General features: G+C 61.1%; 1 protein-coding gene across 1 annotated transcript in view; it reads right to left on the reverse strand.

Moving 5' to 3' along the window:
- The window catches only part of LOC111141940 (neurotensin receptor 1), a 39,547-nt gene that overhangs the window by 2,794 nt on the left and 16,612 nt on the right, over window positions 1-20,141 (reverse strand). Inside the window, exon 2 of the mRNA XM_022494817.1 lies at window positions 2,563-2,764. Within this exon, the coding sequence (XP_022350525.1) occupies window positions 2,563-2,764 (202 nt within the window). The remainder of the gene's footprint in view (window positions 1-2,562; window positions 2,765-20,141) is intronic.

Genomic DNA, 20,141 nt, shown 5'->3' on the forward strand with positions numbered 1-20,141 from the left:
TTTGATAGAGATCACAAGTAGACGGAGAGGCAGGCAGAGAGAGAGAGAGAGGAAGCAGGCTCCCCGCTGAACAGAGAGCCCGATGCGGGACTCGATCCCAGGACCCCGGGATCATGACCTGAGCCAAAGGCAGCGGCCTAACCCACTGAGCCACCCAGGCACGCCAATAAATAAAATCTTTTAAAAAAAATAAATAAAAATGGGCAAAGGACTTGAACAGACATTTTCCCAAAGACACACAAGTGGTTAATCAGCACATGGGAACGTGCTCGTCACTCCCCTGGGACGAATCCAAACCCGAACCACAATAAGGTACCATCTCATGCCATGATGGCTACTATAAAACAAACCAACACCTACACCCTGAGAAAATAGTGATTTTTGGTGTGGATGTGGAGAAATGAGAACCTTTCTGCAGGGTTGGTGGGAATGCAAAATGCAATGTCCACTTCAGACGTCCGGCGGGTACCCAAAATACCCACTTTGGGAAACAGTATGGCAGTTCTTAAAAAATTAAAAATAGAATTACTCTATGACCCAACAATTCTGCCCTTGAGTATAATCCCCAAGGCATTGAAAGCAGGGACTCCACCCAATGTTTGTACGCCCGTGGCACTGTTCACGGCGGCCCAAAGGCGAAAGCAACCCAGGTGTCCACGCGCCCGGCGGGTAAACGCAGTGTGTCCGGACCCTGGAGTACGCGCAGCCTTAAAAAGAAAGGACATTCTGACACCTGCCACGACTTGGGCGAACGGTAAGGACATCATGCTCAGAGACATAAGGCAGGCACAAAAAGATGATCCCACTTACTGAGGCCCCTCGAGTGGCCGAATTCATAGAGACGGAGAGGAGGGGGTGGTTGTCAGGCTTTGGGGAAGAGTGACCGGGGAGTTAGTGCTTCACGGGGACAGAGTTTCAGTTTGGTAAGATGAAAATGTTCTGGAGATCGATGGCATGAACGTATGTAATGCCACTGAACGGACACTTATAGACGATCCAGACCGCAAATCGCATGCTAGGTGCATTCTACCACAGTGAAAAAGAAAGCAATAAAAAAGCCACTTGGGAGAACCCGGGGCTGGCTAGGCTGTCCTGGTGCCAAGAGAAGCTCGTCCTGGACATGGTATGTCCTCATCTTGGGTCACGGGGGGAACCTACCGCAGGTGCTTGGTTTGGGGGCCCGGGCCCCTTGGTGGCTGCCCTGACCTCACTGGCCCAGGAGACCTGGCCTGGGGGAGACCCCATGATGGGAGGGCTGCCTGTTGGTGGCAGGAGACGGGTCGGTGGCACTGGAATGTTCCAGGAAGCCTGTCCCTGACACAGCAGAAGCGAAGGCTGTGTTGCTGACCCCTGGACACAGCCTGTTGGTCACTGGCCACAAGGTGACTGTGGGCTGAGGAACGCTCTTACACTATTACCATGACTAATGTTGAAATGACAAGACTTTGGAAATATTAGCCCAAATTAATTATGTAAATGAATTTTATCTATTTCTTCTTTAAAAAATGTGGTTACTAGAGCATTTACAATTGTGTGTGGGGTGCAGCTCTGGGACTCTTTCTTCCAAGAAACAGTGGCTACTGCAGGACAGGTGGCCCGTCCGCTGGGGTGAAGGTGACAGCAGTTGGGAGGGCTGCTGGGAAGCACGAGGTCGGTGGTCGGGGTCGGGGTGGGCGCTGGGTTGTGTGGGGCTGCCTTCAGCGGTGGGGACTAGGGGGCAGGGTGTTTTGAGAAAGAGCCCTCCTCAAGGATGCCGTCTCTGGGCACAAGCCAGGCCCAGGGACCCCCACAGGGAGCACCATGACCCACAAGAGCGCAAGCTCGACCCTGCGCTCTCCTGTGTAGGGGGCTGGCTTGGGGTCTTTGTAAGGGCTGGTCTTCAGGCTTCCTTATCAGAGTGTGGGCCGCCGTCTGGGGGGTTGCACTTCATGTCTCTCCAGCCGGCATCAGTCTCTCGGCACACGCGGTAACCCACACCTCTGCTGCTCCATGGCTGTGTGAGCAAGCTGCCTGACCCTGAGTCCATGCTCAAGAGACTTGGGAGTCGGTGAATGGATGAGTGATAGGATGGATGGATGGAATGATGGGTTAATGGGTGATTGGGTCAATGGATGGACGGATAGAAGAAGGGAGAGATGGATGGACGGACGGATGAGTGGATGGAGGGATGGATGGGTAGATGGATGGACAGACCCGTTGGTGGGTGGGTGGATGGTGGATAGAGAGAGATGGGTGGATGGATGGATGGATGGATGGATAGATGGTGGATGGATGGACGGACGGATGGATGGATGGTGGATGGATGGACGGACGGACGGATGGATGGATGGATGGATAGATGGTGGATGGATGGACGGACGGACGGACGGACGGATGGGTGGACGGGTAGATGAGTGGATGGAGAAAAGAGCACTGATCTCTGGGTGCAGTCAGGCTTCGGAGTCTCTGCTGGGGCTGCTCCACTGCCTGGGTCTCACACTTTGCCCTGTTTGGTGGTGTGTGGCTTGCTGCTCTGCTGGCCCCTGGCTGCCACCCATACCTAAGGGCCCAGAGGTTACATACGTAAGACCCGGACGCCATGCTGCAGGGCTTGGATCCTGCCAGGCTCGATGGACATGCTGAATGAGCTGTGCTGGTCCCCAACCGTGCACACCTGGCCCTGCTCAGCGGCCTGGCGGACCATGACGGTCAGCTTGTTGGCGATGATGGTGTTCAGGATGGAGATGACCACCATGGGGAACACAAAGGACATGAAGGTATTAATCTGCAGAGAGGCAGAGAAGGACAGCTGTCAGGCTGGTGTGGAGGGGACACCGCCCTGCCATCTGCCCCACCAGGCTGGGACCTGGAGTATGGAAGGTGCTTGGTCTTTTGGGGCAGATGGCAGGGCACGCTCAAGCGCCACCTGCTTCCCACCCACCCCGGGCTCAGAAGGGGTTCGCAGATTGTCCACCACGTCGGCAAACCCCTCTGCACAGGGCTCAGCCTACCGACAGTGCGGGGTACAAACTCTGGTGTGTCCTTGCTGTGGTGAAGGGCTGGGCTCGATGTTCCCAGGTCAGGACACAATGCGTCATGGTTGCAGTCCCCGAGCCCCGGGCTCTCCTCCAGGATGGCCAAGCCCAGCATCCCTCCCGTATGTGGACGGTCCACGTTTGGACAAACAGGCAAGACCCTTCTCCTGCCCCACCCACGGCCCCTCAGCTCATTGAAAAGAGCTTCTCACGAGCACCTCTAACTTCCACGTCATTTGTATCCGGGGAAACTGAGCCCCGGACAGTCAGAGGGGCTGGGCGACACTTGACCGGGCCCTTCCAGGACACCAGGCTAAGACCAATCCCTGCAGCCCCTTTGAGGGCGGCCGTGGTGGGTGACGGGGAACAGGTATCCCCTGGGGCCAGTCCTAAAACTGGTGTCACCTCCCAGGGCAGGTTTTGGTGCCCCTTGCTCCGTGGCAGGGGCCGGGTGACCTCACCTGCGAGGGGAGTCACAGGGCGCGTCCCAGGCCCTGCCAAGCTGCCCCGTGTGCTCCCTTTGAACTTCACCTTCCCAGAGGCTTTGGGCTGCCCTTGGAGAGGCCGCCTGCCCTGGCTCCTGCCTGGCAGCTGGGACTCCCTGGAAAGTTCCAGGGGTCTGCACGGGGGCTCCCCGGGCTCCAGGCGGCCCCTCCTGCCGCCCCTAACCAGGTTTGCCTGCAGCCCGAGGACCCTCAATCGTTCGACCGAGACGGTCTCCCCGGGGTGAGGACGGCCACACCTCTGTCCTGCTCACACAGGCAGAGCCCAGCCAGCCCCGGCGGCCACCACGGCTGCGGGCAGCTTTCCTCTGCGGCCCTCCTGGCGGCCGGGCGTCTGTCCAGAGCAGGGCAGGCTCCCATGCCTGCTCCGTTGAGCAGATGCTGGCTGCGACCTCCAGCTCAGACCTGCAGAGGGCCTGCCCACCCTCACAGTGCTCCAGGCCCCACCCAGGAGGCCATGAGGCCTCCCAGGAGGCAGTGGCCTGAGGGTCAGCTCCAGTTCCACTGGAACAAGGCTCTGCTGAACGGGAGGACACACAGGCCAGAGAAAAGCCCCAGGCCCCCAGGGTGCATTGCTCACTGTCTGCCTGAGCTCCTGACAGCTCCCACGCCGGCACCCTTCTCTCCTGTGTCTGCAGCGCCGGGGGGCAGCTCCCGGGTGGGGCCCCTTCCCAGCTCTGCTGTTTGGAACCCACCTTCCGCAGGATGGTGGGGAGGTGACAGGGGCAGAGAGGCCACTCCAGGAAGGTTTCTGAGTCTGCTCCTGGGCTGGAAGCTGGGCTGGGGTGCAGCAGGACATCGGCTCTGGGCCCAGGAGACAGACCAATTCCCTGTGACTCACCTCGGCCCAGCGCAATTTAAACAGAACAAATGTATCCACCACAGATTTTAAATGTCAAAACATTGAGATACCATACCCCGCTGAGCACAGGCGGTAAACACGGCCGTCTCCAAGGGCCAGTGCGGGCTGTAAGCAGTGGGCAGAGCCCAGCTTGGGGGCCTCTGGGGTCTGCTCAGAGGCCCCCGTGGATTCCCCCCTTGGAAGGGGTCCAGGCCCTTGCTGCTGAAGTCTGGAGCGAGGAGCGGCCTGACCCCGCAGGCCTGCCCTGATCGCGGGCTCAGGCCGGCCCCAGCTGCTAGAGGGCAGAGTGTCTTTCCCCCGAGTCCCCCACCCCTCCAGCCTGGAGACCGAGACTGAAACTGGACTGTGGAAGCCCTGGGGGGCACACATGACCTTAGGGCTTGCCTTCTCTTGCCAAAGCTTGCAGCGTGGATGGGGGCTCCTTCCTGCCCTTTGTCCCCTGGTTCTGGGAACAGGGGAGCAGCCCACCATCTCACCATGAGCGAACAGGACCACGTCTCATGAGCCTCGTGTACAATCTCTGGGGTTGCTGTCCTGTTACCACAGGAGGGCAGGAGGGCTCGGGTGCGGGAAGCCGGGGCCTCTCCAGGCAGGTGGATGAAAGGTGGGCGCCGCGCCTGGCCCACACGTTTGTCCCAATAACACAGAAGACCTGGTGACAGACTAGCTGATTCTAAAATTCAAATAGAAACACATAATGTAATAGTGGCCAGGAAAGTTCTGGAAAGGAAGAGCGATGGGTCAGTACCGCCAACTTACCACCCACTTACCAACCACCCGACACATGAAACAGAGACTTTGGGAGAACGATTTGGCACACATAAACGGACAAAGAGATGGGCGGCACGGCAGAGGCCAGAAATGGCTCCCGATGAGGCCAAGTGCGGCATCTAAGCAGGAGGGAGAGGGTGGGTGACGGCCAGAAAGCCTCTGTCCCCTTCCCGGGACCTCCCCTCTGCTTCCCTGAAACCGCCCACCCCTCTACTCAGCGGCCCACCCTCCAGCAGGCTTTTAGTTCAGGAAGGAGACGTGACCTCTTTGTCCTGCTGAGCCTGCGGCAGAGAGGGAAGACGACTTTGGAAGATTTGGTACCATTTCCCCAGCCTGCAAGGAGCCTGGCCCAGGAAGAACCCAGCCTGAGGGGGAGGAGGGCACCCAGGGCGTCGCTCGAGCTCCGGGACCCAGCCGCTGGCAGCCGCCGCTGACAGACTTCTAACTCTCCCTCAGTGAGACAAAGGTTTCTTTATTCCCCTTAGGACAATCTGAATTGGTTCTCGAAGCTTGTCCCGTAGCTCAGAGATCCCACACCAAAAATCCAGATGAAGCGAAGATGAAAATGTAGAAATCAAAGCCGGGAAACTACCAGGAGAATCGTGGAAAGCTTACTTCCATCACAGACATTCAGCTGTCAGAATTTGGGAAATAAAGTCGTCCCAGCACTGCTGTAAAGTTTTGCTGTAAAAAATCAATGATGGAAAAAAACATTCTTTCAGCCCCGGGAGAAATTCCTGTCCCACTGCACCTTCAGGTGTGCCCGTCCCCCTGGCCCCTCCCCGCCTCCCTCTGCCTCTAGTGTGAGCGGCTTCGAGGTGGACCTGGAGCCTCCAGAGACCCCTCATGCCGGAGCCTGTCCTCCATCCCCCATGGCCCTGCCTGACCGCTTGGCCAGCTCTGACTGATTGGGGGAGGACAGCTCTTCTGAGCACCAGGCCAGGACTGTGGAGACCTCCTGCCTCCCTCCTTCCCTGCCCAGCCTCTGGGCTCCAAAGCCCAGGCCTGAGCTGGAAACTCCTGAGGCGGGCTGGCCTCCGGGAAGCAAGGGCGCCTGGTTGGGGTGTGGACCTTGTCTCAGACAGACCTGGCTGTGCACTGGCCGGTGAGCTGTGGCTTTGGGCAGTTGCCGAATGGCCCCCGAGACAGGGCTTTCTCATTTCTAAAGGGGGATAGTATGGGCGCTCAGCTCAGTGCTGTGAGCATGGTCCGTACTCAGGGGTGCCCAGGCTGTTACTGGAAGAGCCGAGGAAGCAAGGTGGGGGGCGTTCAGTGTGGGACTGTGCCAGCACGCACTAGACATTGGCACGGCCAGCCCTGTCTGCGGACTCGGGGCTGGTCTCTGGCTCCAGCACTGGTCATCGGGTGAGGGGGACGGAGTGGAACTGTCAAGCAATAAAGAGGAGGTCTGCCTTTAGGGACAGAAGGTCTGCCGGAAGGGAGGGCTGACCCCCAGTACCGCGGGACACAGGCAACAGGCGTGGGATGCAGGGAGCCGAGCCCGGCCCCGGGGCCCTCCGTCTGCGAGGGGTTCTCCAATGAGGCTCCTCTCCTTCTGCCTTCAAATGACCTACACCCGCTGCTCACTTCCTCTGCAGAACCATCTTTTGTGTAGTACAGTGGCCCGTTTCTCTCTATTTCACCCCATGTGTTTAAATAAAGAGCTGGGCCCTGGGCTTACACTGCTTCCAGGCTCAACAACCAGCCTGTAGTGAGGGGAAAGGCACGAATCCCGGTGGTTCAGCTTCTTGCTCAAACTCCCCAATGGAGAGAGTGCCGGGACCTCCTCAGCTGGCATGGCAGGTGAGCGGCCGCCACCAGGCCCAGGCTCAGAGGGGTGGCCTCCAGCTCCAGTCAGTCCCCAGGTGGAACAGAACCCCTCCTCAGACCCAGCAAGCACGTCACACGAGCAAACACGCACCAGGCTCCTTCTTCTTCCGGCGCTGCTGAGAGCAGGGACAGTGATGGGAGTCATTCCAGAGTCCCGGCGCGTCGCCACCCTCAGAGCAGCAAAACCCAACAAGAGCACCGGAGCCCGCCCTTCGGCCGTCCAGTGAGCCACGGTGATCCACACCAGGAGCCACTCTGTTGGCGTCAGGAATGAGTCCGACTGGGCGTGGGGCCGGGACACTAGTTGAGCGAAGAAAGTAAGCCCAGAGCAGCTAGTGTGAAGTAAGGAGGCCATTCCCAGGGGGAACCCCAACGGAGGCCAATATGGGCTGACCTGGGGGGAGGGCTGGGAGGCTCCTGTCATGCCCTCCTGAACTGAAGGCACAGGAACGGAATCAGTGGGACACGTGGTTTGCTTCTCCTACATGTGCGTCCGTGACAGGGGCCTCGGGTCCTTGCCTGCATGGTCACATGAAAATCCCACATGCCCCCACCCCAGGACTGGGAAGGGTCAGAGGCATAAGGGACCAGAGCTCAGTGGGTATGTCCTCATTTCAGGGGTGGACCAAAGACAAGAAAAGGGTCCTTCAAGGTGACACAGCCCAGAATCTTCCATTCCTCATCCAACAAGCACCTTGACGCTGCAGACACTGCTGGGACCCACCACCCAACACGGATACCTACCCGTGGACACACATCTGGGAAACAAGACAGACCAGTGTTGAGCTGCACACTGCACTATGGGTCAGCGCTGGGCACAGGCCTGGGCTTCTGGGGAGGAGCTGTGGACATGTCTGAGCCAACAGGTGGAAGGGGGAGAAGATGGGGTGTGTGACCTGGAGAGGCCACATGAGTCATGTTTAGTGTCTGCAAGGCCACCCAGGGAGGAGGACTCCACAGGTCAGGTGTCTGCTTCCGGCCACAGAGCTCACCGACCACCATCCTTCCCACCACTGCTAGCTCTAATAAGCAGATGTAAAAAGGACACCGTGAGCATCTCTAACTTCCCCTTCCAGGTGACACACAGCCGTTAGCTAAGCATGAACGGAAAGCTTGTCGCGAGCCGGACAGCAAGCTCAGTGCTCCGCATGTCCTTCATCGAATACGCATATTGGATTAACGAGCTAGACTCTGTCGGTGTTCTCACTTTACAGAAGCCGCGACCCAGACCCAGCTATGAGCCCAGACCCCGTCTGACCCACAGCTGCCGTACTTGCCTCCCACGTCACGAGGCCGTCTCACAGGCAGGGAGTGGATGGAAGGAACGTGCATCCCCTGGGTTTGGGCAATGGCCGGACTAGCATGCGGCTACTCTATCTTCATCCATGAAACTTTGCTGGACACAAACCCTGCCCTCAACTGCCCAGAGAGGACACTGTTTTGGGGTGAGTATGAATTTCTGATAACGATTTCTAGTCCAAAACTCATGACTCCTTAGGTGATCTCTCTGGGCTGAACCTCTGTCCATTTTTCTCTCCTTTCCTTGCTCTCCCTTTTGCTCCACCATGGTCCCCATGGTCCCCTAGGGCTTGGATCTTCTGGGAGAGGAGGGACCAGACTTACTGGGGACTCACAGGGAGGGAATGATCCAGCCCAGGAAGCTAGGGCTTCAGCACCATGGACAGTGACACCAAAGCCGGTGGCTGCTCTGGGGGCGGGGGCGGGGTAGACCTTGAGGGGAGACCAGAGGTCACGGTCTGCGGTGGGTGGACCTGGGCTGGGGTGGGGAGGACTCGGGGAGACCCCAAGACAGCTAGGAGCACGCACCCTCAGGAATACTCCACCCCGTCTCTAGACCCTTCTTTTCCTGATGAGGGGCAGGGGCGCACCTGTAACCTGTGTGACCTATGTGGGAGGTGCTCCCTCCACCCTGCCTGCCACTTCTGCAGCCGCAGCCCTGCAGTCTGGGAGTGAATCTGGAGGACCCCCCACGACCCCCCCACCGAGCCGCATCCTGTCTGCCCCTGGCTGTGCTGCTGTGCTGGCTCCAGCTGGGCTGCTGGGAGACCCTCAATCAGATTAGGGAAACCGCTTCCCAATATGCCTGTCCCTTCCTCCAGGAGGAGCAGGATGGCCCCTCCCCAGGAGTACACAGGAGGGGCATGGGAGGCCTGGCCCTGGCTCAGAGTTGGGGGCTCGTTAGCCTCCACAGCAGCTGGGGTGGCGAGCTGCCTCTCGGTCGTGCCGGCGCCTCTCGAAACCACACGGAAGCCATCTGTGCAGTGTGGCAAGCTGTCAGGGCTGTGGGCTGAAGGCCTGTTTGCCATGTTTTCAAATATCTGTTGGTTAAAAAGCCCAAGAGAATGTTCAAATCATCTGCTAAGTAGCAGCACACAGGTTGACAAGGATGGCAGAGTAGTGAGCAGCGAGCGAGCAGGTGCATGGCTGGCCAACCCTGGGGCGTGGCCCCGCTTCTGTGCCTGCGAGGGGGACAGGAAGGTGCCTTGGTGGTCACCTGACACACGGAGACCATGGTGCACGTGAGGCGTGCCCGGTTCTCGTCCCTCCCTGCTCCTCATACCGTGACGGTGATGGTGTTCTTGCGGTGACCAAGTCTGTCTTGTGGGGTGGCTCCCAGTTCGTAAGAATTCAAACAGTTGCTGATTTGATCAGGTTTGCTAAGCCTTTAGTGTGCATTTTTCTAATGTGCAAGGAATTCATTAGACTCCAAGGGATTACATGTCATGCCAAGTCTGCAGAGCGTCCTGGGGACTTTGCACGTGACTTTGACAGAGCCTGGGGCATCGAAGCTCTGCTCCACGCCAGGAAAACGTGGGCCCTGGTCCCCATCAAGACCCAGGTGGGGTGGGGGGCCACGCGCGGATGCCGGCGGGGGTGGGGGTCGAGGCAGTTCAGCAGATCCCTCATCTGTGTCTGGGGGGTTCGGTGAGTCGGGGAGATCCTGTGCTGTGGGACGGGGAGTCAGAGCCAGAGCAGGAGCAGGCGTCCATGGCACCTCAGCAGCGGGGTCAGGAGAGCCATGCGCAGCCAGGGCTTGGCGGGGGACCGTCCTCCACATCCGCCCTGTTCTCCGTGCTCCCGGCGTCACCAGCAGATGGACCTGCACCCCATGACCTTCAGTGTTTTTTCACCATGTAATTGTGTGGGCAGTTCAGCAAATATCCTGTTCCTTCCCAATTTCAAATTACTGTCCCCCGGCAGAGTTGGTCACTGCTCCCATGGACATCTGGTCTGTACTCAGCTCCTTTCAATAGAATTAATGCTCTGTCCCTGCTTTAGGTGAATCTGATTATGGTGGACCCGGCGTGGGGTGGCCGGTGTGAGGGAGGAGGGCTGGGAGGGGCCACCCACACCCCAAGCCCAACTAGGGCTGCACGTGACTCCGGGGCCCGGCAGGGACCCTGTTCTCTGGCTTCCCTCCCAGCGGCGATGCTTCACTCTCTCCCTGCCAGGTGGCCTTGGGGCCTCCACCCAGGGCAGCTGTGACCTCAGAGACGGTGGCGGGGTCCCCTGCCACGGCTCCCCCCAGCCTCACTCAGCGAGGGGCCTGGCTGTAGTCCTCAGCGAGGCAGGAGCGTCGGCCGCCCGGTTACCCCAGAGCAGGGTCCCCGATGACCATTCCTCCTTCCACCCCAGAGAGAACACGACCATGTGACCATGGCCTCACTCTGCTTCCCTCTTTTCAGCCACGGACTCTGAAACAGTAAAGAGGCCCGACGGACCCGAGACACGCCGCCCTCCGTGTGAGAGCCGGCCGCTGCGGTGACAGGGGCCCAGCTCTCTGATTCTAGGTACCGAAGAGCAAAGCAGCCAGGACTTGGGCCCAACGGCCTGAGCTCATCTATTCTCAGTCCGGGTCTGCTTCTTGCCGGTAAAGTAGGGGGTGGACTGGTCCATCTTGAAGACCCTGGTCCTCAGGAACAGGGACGTCCAGGCTGGAAATGAATCGAGGACCAGGACAAATGTTGTCCGTGGCCTCCAGCTCCCATGGTCAGAAGGGTGGTTTGCTGGAAGGACCCCGCCGCCCTGGGCCGTGGACCCCTGCCGTGGTTGGTGCTCCGAGCCCGAGGGCCAGAGGGGCTGATGGGCTCTAGGGAGGCCTCACTCCCGAGAGCAGAGACAGGCAGTGGGAGGGTTTGCCGCGATTTCCCGATATCGCGCTCGGGGAACTGGCAGCCCTCTCTCTTGTAGGAGCACAGCGGCCGCCGAAGTGGTGTGAGGGGACCAGGCTGTGACCAGGGCCTCCCTGGGACTCAGGCTGTCAGCTGGACACAGGCCCAGGAGAGCAGCTCCTTCCCAGCTCGGGAAGCCCAGCCTGGGGCAGCCCCACGTCCTGCCCTGGCGTCTCCTCCTGGAATGTCTCAGCACCTAGGGCTGCACCCTCCCTCGTGTCTATCCATGTCCCCCCCAGTTCAGCAGCCCACCCTCCGTCCTCTGCACCAGGTGCCCAGGTCCTCCTTATCTGACCTTCACGAGCGTTCACGGAGCATCTGCTGTGTGCGAGGCAGTGTGTGCAAACTGAGGTGGGTGCGGAGGAGAGGGAACGCGCACGACTTGGCAGCGAGCATGAGACCGTCCGAGGAGACAAGGGGCCGTTCTCTGGAGGAGGAATCTTCATGCAGAGCCCCGAGAGATGAGGGGCACGGATGGGGGGGAGGAGGGGGGCCTCAGGCCCACGGGGGCTGGGTGGGGGGGCGCATTATGAAAGGCTATTGCAGAAGCAAGAGGAGGGGGTGAAGAAGTGGGTAGAGCCGGGGGGCAAGGAGGGACCCGGGCCCAGAGAGCGGTGCCCACGGGGACGGACGCAGCAGATAGTTGGGAGAAACTGGGGGGCTGAGGCAGGACCCAGGGACGGGTGGGTGCGGGGACAGTGGCACGTAGGAGGCAGTCAGCATGCGCCCCAGAGGGACCCCAGGGAGACTCTTGGCCTCGGGCCGCACAGTGGCTCCTCGGAGGCGCGTCTCCTCCCGCTTTAGTAACCCCCACGCGGCGTCTCATCTCGCATGTCCTCCCAGGTTAGAGGCTCCCCTCACGGCCTCCTCGGCCTCCTCGACGAGGCGAGGCTCTTTCTTGTGCGACGTCTCACACCCTGGCTTTCCCTGGTCTTCCTGGAGGCCTTCCCTCAGAGTCGTCTGCAGCCTGTCAGCGTCCGTCCCCGCAGCGACTCCCACACGAGGCGTTGGTGAAACAGGGTTTGTCCTGCTCTGGTGGAGTCAGAGAAAATCGCAGCCTGGGGTTCTCGGAGGTGCCCTCCTGCCGAGCTCGGGCGGGCGGGAAGGTGCGGGCAGAGGTGGGCAGAGGGGGCGAACGCGCTGCCTTCGTCTGCCACGGCGACACGCGCCGGACACCCCGACGGGCTGCGGCCGCCCCGGATCCAGTCCCGCGCCCGCTGCCGCTGCCGCAGATCTCCCGCTGTTGACGCGGGGGCACGCCGTGGGCTCTGGGAGCCCCGTCCCAGGTGTGCGGCGGTCCGGGGAATTTACCCAGCCCCTTCGGGGCGATCTGCTGCTGCCGTTGATCCAGCCCTACACGGTCAGAGGAGTTTTCTCGGCCCGCTCTGGCAAGGCCACGGCCTCCGGGTGTACCTGCTTCCTGCGCCGGCCGGGCCGGTGGGCAGACTATGCTCGAAGGTGCCCATGTGGTCACCGCGCAGTGGTCAGTCCAGGGGTCAGTGCCGGGGGTCTCAGCTTCTCGTGGCCAGTCTGCTGTTATCCCAGCGAACTCAGCCACCTGGAGGCAAAGTCTCATCGACCAGAAATTGTGGGGAAAACCCACAGCTTTGCGGGGACTGAGCGGAGAAAGAACGTTCCTACAACTGGAACAACACCTTGGAGGCCACTCTTTGGGCTGTGGGACATCTGACCAACGTGTCTGCTTCTGCACAAACCCCATGCCTGGTTCTGGTCCCCTCTGCCTGCTCTGTCCCCAGACCAGCTGCCACCAGTCCCCATATGCCCCGAGGTGGCACGCTTGCCCACCAGCACCTTTGCCATCCTCAGGACCTCCAGGGTTCCTGAGAGTTGACCTTAATTGTCACTGGTGGCCCCAGCCTTGTGGTGTCCTCCTGGGGCCAGGCCATGGGGCACTGTCACGGGTCCCTCCACTACCAAGACTGTCATGAACTCGCCCACTGGTGGTCCGTGCAGGCGGGTCCTCCAAGACGGCTGACGGTGTCACGCAGCCTGGACACACACCTTTTGCAACGTGTCTGGCCGCTCCTCCCACAGAGACAGGGAGTCTGTGGCCCGCCCCCTTGCTGGCCTGGCTGGGACCTGGGACGTGCCGTGGAAATGCTGCCTTCTGAGCCAGGCTCACGTTTCCCGCTCTCATTCCCCCAGAACGTGGCTGCCACAATGTGCGGAAACCCTGATTTGTCTCCTGGACAGCGAGGCCCAGGCAAGAGCCAGCCCCAAACTGAGACAGGAGAGTGAGGCCGTCTCGGGCTCACCCAGGCCCGTGGAGCCGCCAGATGACAGCAGACGCAGACCTGAGCCCAGCTGCCGCCTGGAGGAGACAAGTGGTGTCCCTGCTGGAGCCAACAGGCCGTGGGCTGTCCTGCGCCGGCAGAAGCCGGCGGATGCACCCTGTGCTCCCTGAGTCATCGGCCCCACCATGACATTTTCTCTTTGGAGAGAAACACCCCTTAAGAAAGGAAAATACACTCGCCAGTGCCAACGAGACACCCCAAAGAGGCAGGGAGGGAGCACTGGGACTGGCGCGCGCCGTGGGCCGGGCCGTGCGGCCCGGAATCTGGGGTTTTGTAAGAGCGACTCATGAGAGCTGTGGTGTGTTGCCCCCGGTGGTGCCACAGAGCTGGGTGACGGGTACGCAGGAGGACGGGGACGGTTTCTTTTCGTTTTTATTTCCCGTGAAGAGAGGCTCCTCCACGGCTCTGACTTCTTGAAGAAGCAGCAGCGCGTCCTTCAGCCTCAAAAGAGGAGAACCAGCTCTCTGCTGCGGCTCAGACTCAAGTGCAAAAACAAAGACGGGGGAGCCCCTGGCTGCCCGGTGGGGGCGGGGGCGCCTGGTCCTGTGAGGGCTGTGCGGGGCTGGAGGCTCAGGGGCCTCGTCCCTCAATCCCTGCCACCAGCAAACGCTGGTTCCTGCTTCAGCCGGCTTCTTGTGCATTCGCGTGCCTTTATGTGCGTGGGTGTCTGAGTGTGTGTGTGCCCGTGTGTGTGCGTGCGTGTGCTGAGCTCCCATACAGGTTCCTGTTTTGCTTCGGCTCATGCAGAACCAGAGATGTCACTCGAGTGTGGAAATGCCTCATGATGGTGCGGGGCTGGATGCCTTGGCCTCCCGCCTTCGTCTGTGGCCCTCGGGATTCTGAGCAGAGCCGCCGCCTCCGGAACTTCAGTCTGCCGCGGAAGCGCCGTGTTTCAAAACAGACTTTCCCCAGCGAGTACGTGGGCTGTCGTGGTCATGCTCGTTTCTGCTGGCTGGGGGCGAGGCTCTGCGGTCCGGACGGCGGTCGAACACGGCGGCCAAGTCTGGCATGTAGACCGGATTCCCGACGATGAAACTGGACCCGAAACAGGGATCGCTGGGGCCCCGGTTCTCGGGCAGCGCCTCCCCGCTTCGCACTCCCGGCCCGTACGTCCTGTGCACATCCTCCTTCACCCCCTGACGCCAGCCTTAGGGGTGCACTCACCTCACGTGACCCAGGGGGAGCGATCCTGCCACAGACTGAACGGTGTGCCCCCAGCTTCACAGGCTGGGCTCACGCTCCAAAGACATGGTGTAAGGAGGTGAGGCCTTTGGAAGGTGACTCGGTCATGAGGGTGAAGCCCTCACAATGGGATGGGTGCTTTCGTAACAGAGACCCCAGGAGCTCCCACGCCCCGTCCTCTGCATGAAGACACGGCGAAAGGCCACCATCACGATCGGGGAGTTGGGCTCTTGCCACTGTGTTCTTGTCGTGGACCTCAGTGTCCAGAGTTGTGAGGCGCACACGTCCGCTGTTGAGAGGTGCCTGGTCTCTGTCAGAGTGGCTAGAGCGGACGGACGGAGCAGACAGATGGAGTGGACAGACAGAGCAGCTACGGCAGATGGGCGGAGCGGAGGGACGGAGCAGATGGACAGAGTGGACGGAGCAGATGGACAGAGTGGCTCTGAGTGGTTGTACGTCTGCCAACTGAGCTGTCCCAGTGCCGGCCTACCTGGGAAGCAAGGGGCATGGGGTCACTGTCCCCCGTGCAGGACGGAGGTCGCCCGCGGAGTCCACTCAGCCTCGTGGGGAGGCTGCTCCCGGAGCTGGCCTCTCACCCCAGGGCCACTCCTGCTGCGTTGTCCCTCCAACCGTGAAGGGAGTTTTATCTCCTTCCTAATAAGGTGTTTGTCAAAAGACTAATTTGTACGTTTGTTCCACTTGGGAGCATTTCAAGCAACACCGGGCCTTGGTTGCTGACTAGGGACCGAGCTGAACCTCCGTGAGCCGCCGTGGAGGGCAGAGGCTCCGGCTCGTCCCCGCCTGGTGTTGCCCCGGTGCGTCCACCTTTGCCACCTGCCGCCGTGACGGCGACCTGCGTACCTGCTCGGGGCTGGCGGGGTGCAGGACTGCTCAGAGCTCCAGGTGTGGACAGGAGCACGTGCGGACAGGCCGACCTCTCCGGCACAGACGGCGGCAGGCTCGTCCTCTCCCCTGGGCGCCGGGCCAGCCGGCCAGGTGTGGCCGGAGCACCAGGCGGGAGTGGGGCAGGCTGGAGGGAGAGCTGGCGTTGCTCTGGCCGGCTCGCAGCTGCTGCGGTGAACACGGGCACGTTGCCGTCCCCACTCGCAGCCGGCCGCGTGGGGGCAGAGCCTGGCCCGGTGAGCCCCTGAGGGCTTCCTGCGTGAATGAACCAAAAGATGAGGGGCTGTCCACTCGCATCCCTGTGACAAAGGGCCCAGCCCGAGAGGTTCACACGCAGCACAGCGCTTCTCACAGCTCTGGAGACTGGGGGCCGAGACAGGGTTCTGGTTGCAGACGGCCGCCACTTGGGCCCTCACGGGGCGGACGGGGGACGAGGCGACCCTCTGGCGTCTTGGGATAGCGGCGCTAACCAGGCCCACAGCCTGCTCACCTGCTGGGGGCCCCCTCCTGACACCGTCCGTCCCCCAGGGAGGGGGCAGTTAGAGCTTCAGCAGATGATTTCGAGGATGGGGGAGAGAGACGCACAGCCCCCTGGCCCCCAGCTCCCCCCCAAACAGGACGTGTGCACGGGACATTTAAAACGGCCCATGAAAGCGTTGTGCCAGGAACTGAAGCCCTCCTGCAAGAACAAAGGGGCAGGAAGCCCCTTCACGAAACACGGTGAGCTCGTCAGGGGGACGCCAGACCACCTGTGTCTGAGGCCACGCTTTCCGGAAACGGCGCAGGCCTGCTCTGCAGCCCCACGAAGCCCGCTCCCGAGCGTGAGGGACCGGGGCCGAGTGCGCCACGGGTTTCACGGGGTGGGAGGCCCACAGGGCGTGGCCAGTGACGGCACCGTCCTCTCTGCCCCGTCACCCCCCATTTCATTTCTCAGAAATGAACTAAGCCCCGAGGACGGGTGCTGGGGGAGCGCCGGGGATCAGCACAGACTCGCGGCAGGGTGTCTGGCCCACAGCGTCCCCATCGGAAGTCTCCTGCTCCGTCAGTAGGGACAGTCCCAGGAGCCCCCGCCCACAGGGTGGCCGTGAGGTCCGAGTTCGTTCTGAAAACCATCACAAGTGGCGAGCGCCATCCCGTGGGGGCGGCCACAGGGCTTTCCTGAGTCGATAGGTCAGTGTCACACTGGCCACGGTCCCGTCTGCACAGCCAGCTCGGAACGCCCCGCGCCCGCTGAGGCCCCAGGCCGAGTGGCTGTCCGAGCGTGGTGGCCTCCCACCCGGAGCTGCCTGCTTGCGTCCTCTGCGAGGTGACAGCGGCAGCCTCTCTTCGCAGCCTGGGATGCCGGAACGGCCTGAGGGACCGCAGAGAGGGACGCAGGGCACCCAACCGCCTCCCTGGGAGCCAGCGCTCGCCTCCCCTAATCAGCATTAATGACGCCCCCAGAGCTGGGACTGTGACGGAGCCCCTGGCCGGCCGCCTGCTGACGACCGAGGAGGCCGTGTCCCTGTTATGACTGGTGATCAAGATTCGTTTTCTCTGACAGATCTTTTCCACACGCTGTTTGTGACATTTAAATTACTTGTAATTTGCAAGTCCAATGCCGACGTGAATATTCATGATGCGTTACCCACGGTGCCACGCCTCTCAGCAGTGATGTGACAAGCCCTCCCAACTTCTCCGGTGACTTCTCACCAGAGAACGTTCTGGAACCTGAAAGCTGCCAGAGGTCCCCTCCACGAGGCTGTCAGCATGGTCCCCGGGCTGCCCCACAGTGATCCCGACAGGCTGAGACAGCCGGGAGGGGCAGGAGAGCTGGATGAGGGAACGTGGGGGTGGACAGGGGTGGACTGCTCGGGCCTCTGTTTGACCTCCTTTGCTTCAACCACGGGAGGCTGTGAGGGGCTGGCACAGACCTGGGGCTCCCCTGACCTCAGCCATGGCCGTGCCCCGGAAGCAGGACGAGCTATGGCCTCCCCCAGAACACTCCGGCCCCCCTCATCCGTTGCCCAGCACAGAGCAGACGGCCTCGGGGAGGCTCTCCACAGTGGCCACGGACGCTGACCAGGGTTGGTGACCCACCTGTGAGCCTGGACAGTCGGAGGGAGCCAGGGGCCCACACCCCAACCACATCCGACCTTCTGTCGAGGCTGCGTGACCCGGCCAGCCCGAGGCTGATCCACACGATGACGGGCCCTGTCCCTTCCTGAGCACGTGGTTTCTGTGCAAACAACTGGAAGGTCCTCAAAAATTAATAATAAATGGGGGCACCAGGGGGCTCAGTCGTTAAGCATCCACCTTCGGCTCAGGTCATGATCCCGGGGTCCTGGGATCATGCTGCTTCTCCCTCTCCCACCCCCGCCCCGCTTGTGTTCCTGCTCTTGCCGTCTCTCTCAAATAAATAAATAAAATCCTTTTTTTTTTATAAAATTTTTAAAAGTATTTAATTTATTTATTTGACAGACAGAGATCACATGCAGGCAGAGAGGCAGGCAGAGAGAGGAGGGAAGCAGGCTCCCCGCTGAGCAGAGAGCCCCATGCGGGACTTAATCCCAGGACCCTGGGATCATGACCTGAGCCGAAGGCAGAGGCTTAACCCACTGAGCCATCCAGGCGCCCATCAAATAAATAAATAAAATCTTAAAAACAATTAATAACAAATGAAAAGGACGACAACGTGGCCCAGCAATTCCAGTCTGGGTGTGCGCCCCAAAGAACTGGAAGCAGGGACCCAGAGGGAGGTTCGCACACTCTGGCTCACAGCAGCACCCTCACAACAGCCAGCAGCAGGGAGCAGCCCCGGGGGCCGTCCACAGCCTTCCAGAGCAAGGGTCCCAAACCAACTGAGACCTAAACCCTAGTTTACGGTGTACGAGGGGCCCCTCCCTGGCACTTGTGGGGGCACTCTGCCTGGTTTGCCCGAGACACACATCTGGGAAGCCCTCAGTCCCGGGCCCAGTCCCGGGTCACCCTCCCCATGGCCACGGGGGCTGAGTTCCTGCTGCTGACCCTCCCCTGGGCACGGCCGCTGGGCTGAGCTCGGGTCCCACGCGGGGCTCGTGGACGTCCCCGCGTTCGTCAGCTGCCCGGCACCAGTGCTGGAGGAGGCTGGGGAGTGACACCCTTGGGCTGAGCCCTCTGGCCCCCGCAGCCTTCCCTGTTGCTTTCTCCCCCACAACCACAATCCCCAGCCTCACACCAAGGCCTGGGGCCCGCCCGGTGGGTGAGCACTGCCCCACACCCCCGCCTGTAGGGGAGGAAGCTGAGGCTCGGCTGCCTTGCTGAGGCCCAGAGAGGGTGCCCAAGTCTCTCAGGCCCTTGATGGCCGCTTGTCCTTGTAGCCACCGGACCAGGGTAGGGAGGCTGGATGTGCGAGGCCCACAGGCTGGGACGCCAGGCTATCTCTTCTTCCCTCAGGCATCACCACCGCCATCCCTCCCACCTGACTCACCTGCCCTCCCCTCCCTGCCGGACGCACGGCCACCCGTCTCCTGGCTGGTCGCCCCGAACATCGCCAGGGCTGCTGGGCATGGCTCCCAGCGGCTGGACTTGGGCAGGGTCTGCCCCCAGGGCTGTGCCTGGGTGGGAACCTGGACAGGGGTCCCTGGGGACGTGGAGGCTGAGGAGGGCTCACGCCTGCCCTCCTGCAGGCCTTGCGCCGTCTGACCTGACCACTCCCCGCCCGTGACTCGTGTGCAGAGGTGGACCAGAGAACAGAGGTGGTCTGCCGCAGAGAGTTCACCCGGCCCATGTGGAAGTGTGGGCCCAGCTGTGGTGGGCAGTTAGAGCCACAAACGGTTTCAAGTGTGAAATGGAAACCGCCTCACAGAGGGGACGTTGAGAAATGAGCCCTCTGCCATTTTTAGAAACCAGACAGTAAAAATCCGCAGGAGTGGCCTGTTGGGAACGGAAGCTCCGCTTACTGGCGGGGGGGCCGTCCAAGGGGCCATCCCCGAGCTGAGCTTCGGGGCTTGAGGGCCCCATCGGCGGTCAGAGCGGCCTTGTCCAACTCTGCCCTTGTGACCCAGCGAGGAAGCAGAGCACAGGGACGGGGCACAGGAGCTGTGAGGCTGACGGATGGAGGGCTTCGTGGAGCAGGCGACCCCCGGACCCAGCAGAGCAAATGGGGGATCGTGGGCATCTGGAGGGAGGTGAGGGCACAAATTCAAGGAGCCCAAACCTCCCTTCCGTTGGATTAGAGCTGGGAGAACACGGGGCGCAGTGATCCACCCACTTTCCCAGACTCAAAACTGCTCACCCCTTCCCCCAGGAAGTCCTCCCTGCTGTTCCAGCTCACACTGCTCATAAGTCGATGTTGCTCTTCCTTGTCCTCATAGGGAGCCCTGGGAGGGATGCAAAGAGCCAGACTTGTCTTGTTTGGGCTCATAGGTGCTGGAGGCTTTTGGTGATCCCAGGGCTGTGCTGGGACCATCGGATGCTGCACAGTGAGCAACACAGGGGGCTGGGGGCTGGGTGGTCCTGCACTGGCCACAGAGCCAGGGGTCCACGACACAAAACATGGCTGATGGCTTTGTTCAGGAGCCAGAACCAGGTGGTCTGGGACAACATCT

The sequence above is a fragment of the Enhydra lutris genome, unplaced genomic scaffold (genome assembly GCF_002288905.1).
Source record: "Enhydra lutris kenyoni isolate GAN:26980312 unplaced genomic scaffold, ASM228890v2 scaffoldscaffold6, whole genome shotgun sequence".
Lineage (NCBI taxonomy): Eukaryota > Metazoa > Chordata > Mammalia > Carnivora > Mustelidae > Enhydra > Enhydra lutris.